The sequence below is a fragment of the Ranitomeya imitator genome, chromosome 4 (assembly GCF_032444005.1).
Source record: "Ranitomeya imitator isolate aRanImi1 chromosome 4, aRanImi1.pri, whole genome shotgun sequence".
Classification (NCBI taxonomy): domain Eukaryota; kingdom Metazoa; phylum Chordata; class Amphibia; order Anura; family Dendrobatidae; genus Ranitomeya; species Ranitomeya imitator.
This window is the reverse complement of record NC_091285.1, coordinates 343686811-343702333: the sequence shown is the minus strand read 5'-3', so window position 1 is coordinate 343702333 and position 15523 is coordinate 343686811. Positions and strand designations below refer to the sequence as shown.

General features: G+C 43.6%; 1 protein-coding gene across 1 annotated transcript in view; it reads left to right on the top strand.

The window, feature by feature from the left end:
• Nucleotides 1–15523, top strand: part of TBC1D22A (TBC1 domain family member 22A) — an 859623-nt gene that overhangs the window by 133134 nt on the left and 710966 nt on the right. The window contains exon 5 of the mRNA XM_069764980.1: nt 11257–11327. Within this exon, the coding sequence (XP_069621081.1) occupies nt 11257–11327 (71 nt within the window). The remainder of the gene's footprint in view (nt 1–11256; nt 11328–15523) is intronic.

Here is a 15523-nt window from a genome sequence, read left to right as displayed (position 1 = left end):
ACTGTCCCACTAGTTAAAGGGAACCTGTCACCCCGAAAATCGCGGGTGAGGTAAGCCCACCGGCATCTTGAGGGCAGAGGATAGTACTGCAGTGCGCAGGCGCTTGAAAGGTCAGAGGCCCGGCGCCTGCGCACTGCAGTACTTTGTCTGCCCTCAACAGGGCAGAGCAAAGTACGCCTGCGCCGGAGCCGTGGCTGAAGATCAGAAGAGGACGTCTTGTAATGAAGATGGGAGGCGCCGCAGCGGACCGGAGACGCCCATCCGACCTGACCAGCAGCGGGACCGCCCCTGGGTGAGTATAATATAACGTCTTTTTCTCATCTTTCAGGTAACATCGGGGGCTTATCTACAGCATTACAGAATGCTGTAGATAAGCCCCTGATGCCAATGGGCTCACCTCACCCGCGAATTTCGGGGTGACAGGTTCCCTTTAACCCCTTCAGTGAACACCATAAAAAGGCAAAAAATAATGCTTTATCATCATACCCCGAACAAAAAGTGTAATAACACGCAATCAAAAAGATGGATATAAATAAACATGGTACCGCCGAAAACGTCATCTTGTCTCGCAAAAAACGAGCCGCCGTGCAGCGTCATCAGCAAAAAAATTAAAGTTATAGCCCTCAGAATAAAGCGATGCAAAATTAATTTTTTCTATAAATTCGTTTTTATTGTATAAAAGCGCCAAAACATAAAAAAATATAAATTAAGTATCGCTGTAATCGTACTGACTGAATAAAACTACGTTATCAATTTTACCAAATGCTGAACGGTATAAATGCCTCCCCCAAAAGAAATTCACAAATTACTGGTTTTTGGTCATTCTGCCTAACAAAAATCTGAATAAAAAGCGATAAAAAAAGTCACGTGCCCGAAAATGTTACCAATAAAAACATCAACTCGTCCCGCAAAAAACAATACCTCACATGACTCTGTGGACTAAAATAGGGAAAAATTATAGCTCTCAAAATGTGGTAACGCAAAAAATGTTTTTTGCAATGAAAAGCATCTTTTAGTGTGTGACAGCTGCCAAACATAAAAACCCGCTATAAAATTCCACTATAGATAGTAAATCAAACCCCCCTTCATCACCCCCTTAGTTTGGGAAAAATAATAAAATAAAAAAAAGTATTTATTTCCATTCTCCCATTAGGGTTAGGGTTGGGGCTAGAGTTAGGGTTTGGATTACGTTTATGGTTGGGTTAGGGGTGTGTCAGGGTTAGGGGTATGTTAGGGTTGGGATTAGGGGTGTGTTGGGGTTAGGGGTGTGATTAGGGTTAGGGGTGTGTTCGGGTTAGGGGTGTATTGGATTGGAGTTAGAATTGTTTAGGCACACCAGGGGCTCTGCAAACGCAACATGACGTCCGATCTCCATTCCATCCAATTCTGCGTTGAAATAGTAAAGCTATGCTCCTTCCCTTCTGAGCTCTGTCTTGCGCCCAAACAGTGTTTTACGCTCACATATGGGGTATCCGCGTACTCAGGACAAATTGGACAACAACTTTTGGGGTCCAATTTCTCCTGTTACCCTTGGGAAAATACAATACTGGGGGCTAAAAAAATCATTTTTGTGGGAATTTTTTTATTTTATTTTCATGGCTCTGCATTATAAACTGTAGTGAAACACTTGGGGGTTCAAAGTTCTCACAACACATCAAAATATGTTCCTTGGGCGGTCTAGTTTAGAATATGGGGTCACTTGTGGGGGGTTTCTACTGTTTAGATACATCAGGGGCTTTGAAAACGCAACGTGAAGCCTGCAGACCATTCCATCAAAGTCTGCTTTCCAAAACGCCACTTCTTCCCTTCCGAGTTCTGCCATGCAACCAAACTGTAGTTTTCTCCCACATAAGGGGTATTAACGTAATCAGGACAAATTGAACAAAATATTCCTAAATAATGAAAAAAAAAAATATTATTCCCATAAATACATTTCTAAATAAAAAAAAACAAAGCAATAAAAGTACACATATTTAGTATCGCCACGTCCGTAACGGCCCGACCTATAAAACTGGCCCACTAGTTAACCCCTTCAGTAAACACCGTAAGAAAAAAAAAAAACAAAACAAGGCAAAAAACAACGCTTTATCATACCGCCGAACAAAAAGTGAATAACACGCGATCAAAAAGACAGATATAAATAACAATGGTACCGCTGAAAACATCATCTTGTCCCGCAGAAAACGAGCCGCCATACAGCATCATCAGCAAAAAAATAAAAAAGTTATAGTCCTGAGAATAAAGCGATGCAAAAATAATTATTTTTTCTGTAAAATAGTTTTTATCGTATAAAAGCGCCAAAACATAAAAAAAGATATAAATGAGGTGTCGCTGTAATCGTACTGACCCAAAGAATAAAACTGATTAATCCATTTTACCAAACGCGGAACGGTATAAACGCCTCCCCCAAAAGAAATTCATGAATAGCTGGTTTTTGGTCATTCTGCCTCACAAAAATCGGAATAAAAAGCGATCAAAAAATGTCACGTGCCCGAAAATGTTACCAATAAAAACGGCAACTCGTCCCGCAAAAACAAGACCTCACATGACTCTGTGGACCAAAATATGGAAAAATTATAGCTCTCAAAATGTGGTAACGCAAAAAATATTTTTTGCAATAAAAAGCATCTTTCAGTGTGTGACGGCTGCCAATCACAAAAATCCGCTAAAAAACCCACTATAAAAGTAAATCAAACCCCCCTTCATCACCCCCTTAGTTAGGGAAAAATTAAAAAAATGTATTTATTTCCATTTTCCCGCTAGGGTTAGGGCTAGGGTTAGGGTTATTTCTCCTGTTGCCCTTGGGAGAATACAAAACTGGGGGCTAAAAAAATATTTTTGTGGGGAAAAAAAGACTTTATTTTCACGGCTCTGCGTTATAAACTGTAGTTAAACACTTGGGGGTTCAAAGTTCTCACAACACATCTAGATAAGTTCCCTGGGGGGTCTAGTTTCCAATATGGGGTCACTTGTGGGGGGGTTTCTACTGTTTAGGTACATTAGGGGTTCTGCAAACGCAATGTGACGCCTGCAAACCATTCCATCTAAGTCTGCATTCCAAATGGAGCTCCTTCCCTTCCGAGCCCTCCCATGCGCCCAAACAGTGGTTCCCCCCACATATGGGGTATCGGCGCACTCAGGACAAATTGGACAACAAATTTTGGGCCCAATTTCTCCTGTTACCCTCGGGAAAATACAAAACTGGGGGCTAAAAAATAATTTTTTGGGGAAAAAATTTTTGTTTTATTTTTACAGCTCTCTATTATAAACTTCTGTGAAGCCCTTGGTGGGTCAAAGCGCTCTCCACACATCTAGATAAGTTCCTTAGGGGGTCTACTTTCCAAAATGGTGTCACTTGTGGGGGGTTTCAATGTTTAGGCACATCAGGGGCTCTCCAAACGAAACATGTCGTCCCATCTCAATTCCAGTCAATTTTGCATTGAAAAGTCAAATGGCGCTCCTTCGCTTCCGAGCTCTGCCATGTGCCCAAACAGTGGTTTACCCCCACATGTGGGGTATCGGCGTACTCAGGACAAGTTGTACAACAATGTTTGGGGTCCATTTTCTCCTGTTACCCTTGGTAAAATAAAACAAATTGGAGCTGAATTAAATTTTTTGTGAAAAAAAAGTTAAATGTTCATTTTTATTTAAACATTCAAAAAATTCCTGTGAAGCACCAGAAGGGTTAATAAACTTCTTGAATGTGGTTTTGAGCACCTTGAGGGGTGTAGTTTTTAGAATGGTGTCACACTTGGGTATTTTCTATCATATAGACCCCTCAAAATGACTTCAACTGAGATGTGGTCCCTAAAAAAAAAAATGGTGTTGTAAAAATGAGAAATTGCTGGTCAACTTTTAACCCTTAGAACTCCCTAACAAAAAAAAATTTTGGTTCCAAAATTGTGCTGATGTAAAGTAGACATGTGGGAAATGTTACTTATTAAGTATTTTGTGTGACATATCTCTGTGATTTAATTGCATAAAAATTCAAAGTTGGAAAATTGCGAAATTTTCATAATTTTCGCCAAATTTCCGTTTTTTTTTTCACAAATAAATGCAGGTACTATCAAAGAATTTTTACCATTGTCATGAGGTACAATATGTCACGAGAAAACAATGTCAGAATCACTGGGATCCGTTGAAGCGTTCCAGAGTTATAACCTCATAAAGGGACAGTGGTCAGAATTGTAAAAATTGGCCCGGTCATTAACGTGCAAACCACCCTTGGGGGTAAAGGGGTTAAATAAATGGGTTTTAGATTGCAGTTTGGGCACTCGGCCTCTAAAAGGTTCGCCACCATTGGTCTATGGTATACAGCTTTTTTCTATATATATAGGTAGGCTACTTGCAAAAGTCATTTTCTAATGGTATTTTGAAGGTTGAATGCCATTTCTATTTTGCACTTTCAGTGTGGTTAATGCAGTATGAACGGCTCTGGCACAATTTATTCTTGCGCCTGGGAAATTGTCATTTAGTACCTGCAGCTTGGGAGCAGGGACTGACGGACTTGTTTATTGTAACATTAGAGTGATCTTGAACCTGTGTTCCCCGGTTCGAAGCCCATGAGGCTCTGGCTAGATCCGTGCTTTCTTTACAGGACTCTGAAGAAGGGCGTTATTGGCCTAGTGTAACATTTTCCGCTAGACAAAATGCCTGCGTAATTGGTTATTTTACTACATAATGTTCTCTCTTGTTAAGGCCCTAAAGTCTTGCGGTTGGTTGATGTGTTCACTGCCAATTATTGCAGATATTTTCTGCTGTTCATAGAAAGGTATTTTATATGAGCATGCAGGAGAACGTAATAAGAGTTCCAGCTAGGGAAGGAGAAGCTTCCGACATAAATAAGCGCGGTTCACACAATGCCCTGTAAAATATGGGCACGCTATATCGCAGCGGTGGAAAAATAAATAATTCCTGCAGAGCCATTTAGAATCTAGCAGAGGATAGGAGTCTTTTTTCTGTTTACTACTAAGCAGCATCTCGAGCATATTGAGCACAGTCATTTCACATCTCCATCCATCTTCCAGAACTTTCAGGATATTTACTGGCTCTCTAAACTCTTTATAGAGATGGGATTGCAAATATTTTTTCTTGTAATTGAAGCAATTTGATGCATCTTTGGGCTGTTGTATGAGGAGCCTTGTATTTTCTAAAAATGTGGCTGGGAAATGAAAGCAATTCATGGAAAATGAGCATTACATTGTCATAAACACTTTAGGCTTGGGGTATAAACAGCAGGTAAAATTGGTATTTAAGGGGGGAAGCTTGTCTTCTGTACTGTTTGCATTATGTATGATTAATGTTACAATGCCCTGGCACTTGTCTGCCGCCAGTGAAATATAGCACAATCTGTAGTGTTACAGCAGCGCTTATCCTAGCTTTACTTGGCCTGATACTTTCTCCCTATAACCTCATTACACCTCACACCTATTATACCTGCCTACAAATGAACACCAAAGATTATTAAAAAAATTATTTCAAAAGGAATTCAAAAGGATCAAGTGAAAAGCGAAGACGACATAGTAGCAAATGGTGAATTAAGACTCCATAAGGTAAACAATGGGAAGAGTATCTACATATATAGTCACAGAAATCCTAGCCTACTCAAATATATATTTTGGGATGCCAGTATTCTTAAAGACAAGGTTGTAAATATTGATTAATATGAGAAATGTCTAATGCTTACCCATAGTGTAATTATTACAAGGCCCTCCGTGTCTCATGGGGTACTTCTATTATAATAGCAGAGTGTGGTGGACGTATGGTTAATATCAACTGAAATAGATTGCAGTAGTCATGACTCTGCTGTACTGATAAGGAGAAGCCCACCTCACTCCTCCTCCTGCTCCCATCACCATTGAGTGACCGCTTTTTCGTATTTGCACAGATATATAATAATAATAATAATCTTTATTTATATAGCGCCAACATATTCCGCAGCGCTTTACAGTTTAACAGTTTCAAACACAAAAGTCATAAGTAACAACGTTAACAATACAATAATTAAAGCAAAATAAGACGACCCTGCTCGTGAGAGCTTACAATCTACAAATATATAGAGGCTGTTTGTCAAAGGTGAATGATGAATACAGCACAGTGTCTGTGTGCCACTATGTTTGGACAAAGGAAAAATAAAGTGTGGTACAGTGTTAGGTGAAAAAAGGCTAAATGGTCTAAATAAAAACATCTACCGTATATACTCGAGTATAAGCCGACCCGAGTATAAGCCGACCCCCCTAATTTTGCCACAAAAAACTGGGAAAACTTATTGACTCGAGTATAAGCCTAGGGTAGAAAATGCAGCAGCTACAGGTAAATTTCAAAAATAAAAATAGATGCTCCATACCGTTCATTATTGCCCCATAGATGCTCCATATACAACTGTGCTATATAGAATGCTCTGCACCGTTCATTATTGCCCCATAGATGCTCCTTATAATGCTGTGCCATATATGCTCTGCACCTTTGATTATGGCCCCATAGATGCTCCTTATAATGCTGTGCCATATATGCTCTGCACCGTTGATTATGGCCCCATAGATGCTCCTTATAATGCTGTGCCATATATGCTCTGCACCTTTGATTATGGCCCCATAGATGCTCCTTATAATGTTGTGCCATATATGCTCTGCACCGTTGATTATGGCCCCATAGATGCTCCTTATAATGCTGTGCCATATATGCTCTGCACCGTTGATTATGGCCCCATAGATGCTCCTTATAATGTTGTGCCATATATGCTCTGCACCTTTGATTATGGCCCCATAGATGCTCCTTATAATGCTGTGCCATATATGCTCTGCACCTTTGATTATGGCCCCATAGATGCTCCTTATAATGCTGTGCCATATATGCTCTGCACCTTTGATTATGGCCCCATAGATGCTCCTTATAATGCTGTGCCATATATGCTCTGCACCGTTGATTATGGCCCCATAGGTGCTCCTTATAATGCTGTGCCATATATGCTCTGCACCTTTGATTATGGCCCCATAGATGCTCCTTATAATGCTGTGCCATATATGCTCTGCACCGTTGATTATGGCCCCATAGATGCTCCTTATAATGCTGTGCCATATATGCTCTGCACCGTTGATTATGGCCCCATAGATGCTCCTTATAATGTTGTGCCATATATGCTCTGCACCTTTGATTATGGCCCCATAGATGCTCCTTATAATGCTGTGCCATATATGCTCTGCACCTTTGATTATGGCCCCATAGATGCTCCTTATAATGCTGTGCCATATATGCTCTGCACCTTTGATTATGGCCCCATAGATGCTCCTTATAATGCTGTGCCATATATGCTCTGCACCTTTGATTATGGCCCCATAGATGCTCCTTATAATGCTGTGCCATATATGCTCTGCACCGTTGATTATGGCCCCATAGATGCTCCTTATAATGCTGTGCCATATATGCTCTGCACCTTTGATTATGGCCCCATAGATGCTCCTTATAATGTTGTGCCATATATGCTCTGCACCGTTGATTATGGCCCCATAGATGCTCCTTATAATGCTGTGCCATATATGCTCTGCACCGTTGATTATGGCCCCATAGATGCTCCTTATAATGTTGTGCCATATATGCTCTGCACCTTTGATTATGGCCCCATAGATGCTCCTTATAATGCTGTGCCATATATGCTCTGCACCTTTGATTATGGCCCCATAGATGCTCCTTATAATGCTGTGCCATATATGCTCTGCACCTTTGATTATGGCCCCATAGATGCTCCTTATAATGCTGTGCCATATATGCTCTGCACCGTTGATTATGGCCCCATAGGTGCTCCTTATAATGCTGTGCCATATATGCTCTGCACCTTTGATTATGGCCCCATAGATGCTCCTTATAATGCTGTGCCATATATGCTCTGCACCGTTGATTATGGCCCCATAGATGCTCCTTATAATGCTGTGCCATATATGCTCTGCACCGTTGATTATGGCCCCATAGATGCTCCTTATAATGTTGTGCCATATATGCTCTGCACCTTTGATTATGGCCCCATAGATGCTCCTTATAATGCTGTGCCATATATGCTCTGCACCTTTGATTATGGCCCCATAGATGCTCCTTATAATGCTGTGCCATATATGCTCTGCACCTTTGATTATGGCCCCATAGATGCTCCTTATAATGCTGTGCCATATATGCTCTGCACCGTTGATTATGGCCCCATAGGTGCTCCTTATAATGCTGTGCCATATATGCTCTGCACCTTTGATTATGGCCCCATAGGTGCTCCTTATAATGTTGTGCCATATATATGCTCTGCACCTTTATGGCCCCATAGGTGCTCCTTATAATGCTGTGCCCCATATATGCTCTGCACCTTTATGGCCCCATAGGTGCTCCTTATAATGCTGTGCCCCATATATGCTCTGCACCTTTATGGCCCCATAGATGCTCCTTATAATGCTGTGCCCCTTATATGCTCTGCACCTTTATGGCCCCATAGGTGCTCCTTATAATGCTGTGCCCCTTATATGCTCTGCACCTTTATGGCCCCATAGGTGCTCCTTATAATGCTGTGCCCCATATATGCTCTGCACCTTTATGGCCCCATAGGTGCTCCTTATAATGCTGTGCCCCTTATATGCTCTGCACCTTTATGGCCCCATAGGTGCTCCTTATAATGCTGTGCCCCATATATGCTCTGCACCTTTATGGCCCCATAGGTGCTCCTTATAATGCTGTGCCCCATATATCCTCTGCACCTTTATGGCCCCATAGGTGCTCCTTATAATGCTGTGCCCCATATATGCTCTGCACCTTTATGGCCCCATAGGTGCTCCTTATAATGCTGTGCCCCATATATGCTCTGCACCTTTATGGCCCCATAGGTGCTCCTTATAATGCTGTGCCCCATATATGCTCTGCACCTTTATGGCCCCATAGGTGCTCCTTATAATGCTGTGTCCCTTATATGCTCTGCACCTTTATGGCCCCATAGGTGCTCCTTATAATGCTGTGCCCCATATATGCTCTGCACCTTTATGGCCCCATAGGTGCTCCTTATAATGCTGTGCCCCTTATATGCTCTGCACCTTTATGGCCCCATAGGTGCTCCTTAGAATGCTGCTGGTGCTGCCATAAAAAAAAAAAAAAATCACATACTCACCTCTCTTCTCAGGACGCCGGCGCTTTCAATAATTACCTGCTCCTCTGCGGCTCCGTCTCCAGCACTGACGCTCAGCAGAGGGCGCGCACTGACTACGTCACAGCGCCCTCTAACCTGAGCGTCACTGCTAGAGGACGCTGCAGACGGAGCCGCACCGGAGCGAGGAGCAGGTAATTATAGCGCTGCGCTCCCCTTACCTGCTGCGGCGCGGTCCCTGCAGTCCCTGGCTTCTCCGGTGCTGCAGCTTCTTCCTGTAATTGAGCGGTCACATGGCACCGATCATTTACAGCAATGAATATGCGGCTCCTCCCCTATGGAGGCGGAGCTGCCTATTCATTTCTGTAATGAGCGGTGCCATGTGACCGCTCAGTGCAGGAAGAATCTGCAGCGCCGGAGAAGCCAGGGACTGCAGGGACCGCGCTGGGAGCAGGTAAGTATAACTACACAGCCCCCGCTCCCCCTCCCCTGCTGACACCCGGGTATATGACTCGAGTATAAGCCGAGAGGGGGACTTTCAGCCCAAAAAAATGGGCTGAAAATCTCGGCTTATACTCGAGTATATACGGTATTTATGTAATTGTCTAAGGGGTTCTTCCATCTGTTTGTCTGTAACGGAAATCCAGCGTTGCTGATTGGTCGCGGCCAGCAGGCCGCGAGCAATCAGCGACAGTCTTAGTCCGGCCGCGAATTGGCCCCTCCCTACTCTCCTCCAGTCAGTGCCCCCTCCCTACTCCCCTCGAGTCAGCGCCAGTGTGTCGCCCCATCCCAGACCAACTTTTTACTATTGATGCTGCCTATATATAAAGATATGTTAAAAATAAAAAAAAAAGTGCTATTCTCACCTTCCGACGTCCACCGATGCGTCCGCCAGCTTCCTTTCCCAGAGGTGCATTGCGAAATTACCCAGATGACTTAGCAGTCTAAGGACTGGCACCAATAAAGCTATATGACGTGTGTAAAGCAAGGCTCTGAGATGAGATCAGGGGGACAAAATAAATGTGTCCTCAACGGATAGAGCAGCTATATGTACAAGGCAAAGCCGCAGGATGGTTGCTAGTAGAAACATAGAAGCGGGAGGGATGTCATTTGATAAACCTTTGTTTTTTTCAGACCAGTGTATTCTGCAACTTGTTGGGCGGATCATTCAGCTAATTGGGCGAGAATTCTTGTACAGGAATACAAGTGTCTTTCATGCCTTGTATCATTGGTATTCTGTTTTTCCCAACTTCGGTGCCTTGTCTGACATAGGGGCATGGTATATCAGAAAAATAAATGTGATACCATGCATCATTTCTTTTGGAGCATACGTGTGACGTGAAAGTAATCCACTAATGCTTTATGCAAACTTAGACTATACAGTCACCACCCATTCATTTCAATGGTTGAAAAGTGCTGAAAAAACGCTGAAAGAAGTGACGTGCAACATTGTGCAAAAAAACTTGCAAAGCACTAAATACCGATGACAAAAAAAACCAAAGTATGAGCATGAGATTTCTGAAATCTCATAGACCTAGCTGGTACTGTAAGACACAGCTGAAAATGTGCATTAAAAATGCTTGAAAAAAAGCTACAAAAGCACCTAGTGTGAACGTAGCCTTAGGGTACCGTCACACAGTGGCATTTTGATCGCTACGACGGCACGATCCATGACGCTCCAGCATCGTAACAATATCGCTCCAGCGTCGTAGACTGCTGTCACACTTTGCAATGTACGACGCTGGAGTGATAATTTCATGACGTATGTGCGATGTAGAAGCCGTTGGTTACTATGCGCACATCGTATACAATATCGTGCACTCCTTTGTTACACCATGCGATCATGCCGCCACAGCGGGACACTAGACGACGAAAGAAAGTTTCAAACGATCTGCTACGACGTACGATTCTCAGCGGGGTCCCTGATCGCAGGAGCGTGTCAGACACAGCGAGATCGCTGGAACGTCACGGATATATCGCTGGAACGTCACGGATATATCGCTGGAACGTCACAAATCTTGCCGTCGTAGCGATCAAAATGCCACTGTGTGACGGTACCCTTAGACTCTCTAGGTAAATACACCTGGAAAGGGCTTTCTAGATGGCTCCTTTTCTGGATTCTTACTCTGCATTGTGTTTTCTTACAGATGAGCTGAGGAAGCTGAGTTGGTCTGGAATCCCGAAACCTGTCAGATCCATAACCTGGAAGCTGCTCTCGGTAAGTTATTGCTACGATCAGACCTCTCCTGAGATGCCGGAATCTGTTATTTCCAGGATTTTGTATTCTTGCATTTGATTTTTGTTGTTGTTATTTTTTTAGATGAATTATTTTATTAGAAGATGTGTGAGAGGACGTGTCGGTGATATTTGGAGAAATGTATTGGTTGTCAGATTTGATCCTCTTTAATATAGTTCTGCCTGCCAGCGTTACCAGCTGTAGAGCGCTGGATGGATTGGCCTCCAGGCTTACTCTGGAGAATGTGAAGGAGTCCTTATCACTGGATCTCCGCGCACTTAACCTCTGTTTAGCATTCTGAGCTGTGCACACCAGTGTTTAGCACGCCTGGGTTTTTGCCTTTTCTCACAAAGATGTTTTCGACAGCTATCCTTTTTTGGCATAGCATCAAGTGGGAAAACAAAGTGTTTACATCAGATTGAGTTTAATTTCCAGTGCTGAAATCCTTTTTCCTCATGCTAATGAGAGCTAATATGTTTGCAGTTTACTGGATTTTATTCAGGATTTAACAGTTTTAATTGGTAATTTGTACAATCTCCGAGCTGTTGTCTGAGTTCTGAAGTTTGTTTTCTGAGTGTCGTTGGATTGCTCACATTACTAGTATCCATGGCAGTCGTTCAGCCATCGGAATAATGTGGACTGTCATTTATTAACCCAATGATATTCAGTAATCCAATAATTTGGGACTTGATATTGATTTAAAAAAATGGTAATCCCTCAAACCTTGTGGTGTTTGATGCGTTGTGGGTCCAGATTAATGAGGTTGTCCATTATTATTGGTGACTTATCCTCAGGACAGGTCACCAATGTCTGATCGGTCAGGGTCTGACACTTGGCTGCCCTGCCGATCGGCTGTTCTTGGTGTTGGCAACCACTGCCCGGTAATGCTCAATTATAGAGCTGCTCATCCACCTCTTATTGATTTGAACCGAGAACAGCTGATCGGCGGGGGAGCCAGGTGTCTGACACCGACCAATATGACATTGATGGCCTATCCTAAGCAACTGGTGAGAAAGGGCAACATACTGTATCTGTGTCCATATTATGGGGCTGCGAGGAAAACTGCAAAGGATATATGTCATACAGCTAGATTATTCTGTTTTTGGCCAATGATCTAGGGAATCTGCCAATAGGATAAATCCTCCTAAGCCATTTATATGGCCGTGCAAATAGAAATTTGAATAAAATGATACCTGCAATCCGATGTCTTATTCCACATTTTTCTTTTATGTAAATGAGCTGTTATGATCTATGGGACGGACCTTGAGAATCTCCATCCAGATATTTTTAACTCCCAGAGGTACCAAACACATAGGTTCTTTTTTATTTAAGTGGTGAAAAAAAAAATCCAAACTTCGGTAAAATAATTTTTTGCCCCCCGAGCTGATGTTTTTGCTAATACCATTTTGTTGTAGATACGTTCTTTTGATCACCCATTATTGCATTGTATTGCAATGTAGCATCAGCAAGTAATTCTTGAATTTTTTTCTCGTTACGCTGTTTAGCGATTTTTTTCTTCTATATTGATAGACTGGGCAATTCTGAACACTGCAATACCAAATATGTGTATATTTGACTTTTTTAATTGTTTATTTTGAATGGGGCAAAGGGGGGGGTGAGTTGAACATTTATTTTTTTTATTTTTCTTTATATTTTTCAAAACTTTAAAAAAAAGGTTTGCATGCTTCTATAGTCTCCATAGGAGATTAGTAGCTGCAGTACTCTGATCTCTGCTACACACAGGCAATGAGCAGATCGCATCTATGTAGTAGAAATGCTCACTTGCTATGAGCGCCGACCACTGGGTGGTGTTTATAGCAATCTGGCAATGACAACCATATAGATCTGCTGGAGTCCTCTGGTTGTCATGCGAACCCGTCGGTGACCCGCGATCATTTGACTGGGTCACCAATGGGCAGGATTTGCAACGCTCTTCTGGTGAGTGCTAGTTAAATGCTGCTGTCAGAGGTGCGGGCTCAGCTCTGGAACCCGCATGAAACAGGTGGAGTCTGACATCGGCATATGCCGGATGTCAGAAAGGGGTTAATGAAAGGAGGCGTTACCAGTGTGAGATTTCTGGATCGGTAGAACAGACTGTCAGTCATTGCATGTCTCACACTGGTAAAACCCCTGTTCATTTAAAATAAGCTTTGGAGGCAGAATTGCATGAAGATCTGTTTCTGGCCCATAGATGTTAACAGCTCATTTACATATCAAGAAAAAGAATGTGGTTTTAGATAGGATCGGAGATATCAATGTATCATTTTATTCAGCGTCCCATGACCTACATGCCCACACAGGGTCGGACTTGCTCACCGGAGAACCGGAGGATTCTCTGGTGGGCCCAGGCACTGACACCTGCTGGCATATTGGCCAGCAGCTGCCTAGGGCCCCCACTGCTCCAGGGGCCCCCCAGCCAGTGGAGTGTCACTAATAGCGGCACACCCAGCTGTTATGGGGCCCCTGAGTCAAGGGGGGCCCTTCTGGTGCCAGAGAGCAGCAGATGGACAGGAGCCTGTCCCCGCTGCTAAAGAGAAATGAATATTCACGCTTCCCCACGCCCCCATGGGCGTGGAGAGGCGTGAATACCATTTCATTTTAATGGCGGGCAGCCTTAGCCTCAGAGTCTAACACTGCCCGCTGCTGCTGCTGAATGGGGGGCCCCGGAAGTGGGCACCTAAAGGGTGGCGATCCTTAATTGCGATCCCTGCAGCTTGGGACCATAGTGGAGCTGCAGGGATCCACGCCATCCTCCTTTCTGCCTGGCACTTCCTGTCTGAATCAGCGCAACTGGATGACGTCATCATTCAGCGCGGCTGTTTCAGACAGAAAGTTGCCGGGATGTGCTGTGGCTGCTGGGAACGTGCGGAGAGGTGTGTGTGTGTGTGTGTGTGCATGCGCGAGTAGCCTGCGTGTGTGCGGCTGTGTGTGGGGGGGGAGGCAATGATGATGGTGGGGGCAATGATGATGATGGTGGTGGGGGCAATGATGATGACTGTGGTGGGGGCAATGATGATGACTGTGGTGGGGGCAATGATGATGACGGTGGTGGGGCGATGATGATGATGGTGGGGGGGCAATGATGATAGTGCTGGAAGAAATGATGATGGTGCTGGAGGCAATGATGATGATGTGGTTGGGGCAATGATGATGGTGCTGGAGGCGATGATGATGATGATGGTGGTGGGGGCAATGATGATGGTGGTGAGGGCAATGATGATGTTGGGGAAGAAGGCAATGATGGTTGTGGTGTAAAGGACAAAGATGGTAGTGGTGGAAAGGACAATGGTGGTGGGGAAGGAGGCAATGATGAAGGTGGTAATGAGTACAATGTTGGAGGGGGAGAAAAATGATGATGGTGGAGGGGGCTGCATTATACCCTTTCAGGGGGGCTGCAGTATACCCTATGAGGGGGCTACATTATAATTCTGTGAGGGCTGCATTATTCTCTGAGGGGGCTACATCATACTATATGAGGGAAGCTTCATTATGCCCTATGAGGGGCTACAGTATATTCTATGGGGGGCTGCATTATATTATATGTGGGGGCAGCATTATTCTCTCAGGTGGCTACATCATACTATATGAGGGGAGCTGCATTATGCTACAGTATATTCTATGGGGGTTGCATTATACTCTGAAGGGCTACATTACATTCTGTGGAGGGGATGCATTATGCTATATGAGGGAGCTACATTATATTCTATGGGGGGGCTGCATTATACCTTATGAGGGGGTTGCATTATATTTTATTTGGTGCTGTATTATACCCTATGAGGGGGGCTGCATTATATTCCATGAGGGAGGCTACATTATATTATATGAGGGATCTGCATTATATTCTATGGGGGGCTACTTTATGTTCTATGAGGGGGCTACCCCATCCCTGCCACATAATTAAGACATGTACTACCTTATATTATGCCCTGATATTAGCGTGTTTTACCGCACAATTGATGGTCTGGAATGTATTTCTATGTAGCTACATAGAGGGCCCCAAGAAAGATTTTCTCTGGTGGGCCCAAGGTTCTCCAGTTCGACGCTGTGCCCACATAAACAGCTTAGGAGGGTTGATCCAATGACAAATTCCCGTCAAACTTTGAAAGCAGTGTGCTGGCACTAATGCATGAGTTCTGATTGTATTATATGCTGAGCTTTTTACCTTTTCCAATCGTTTC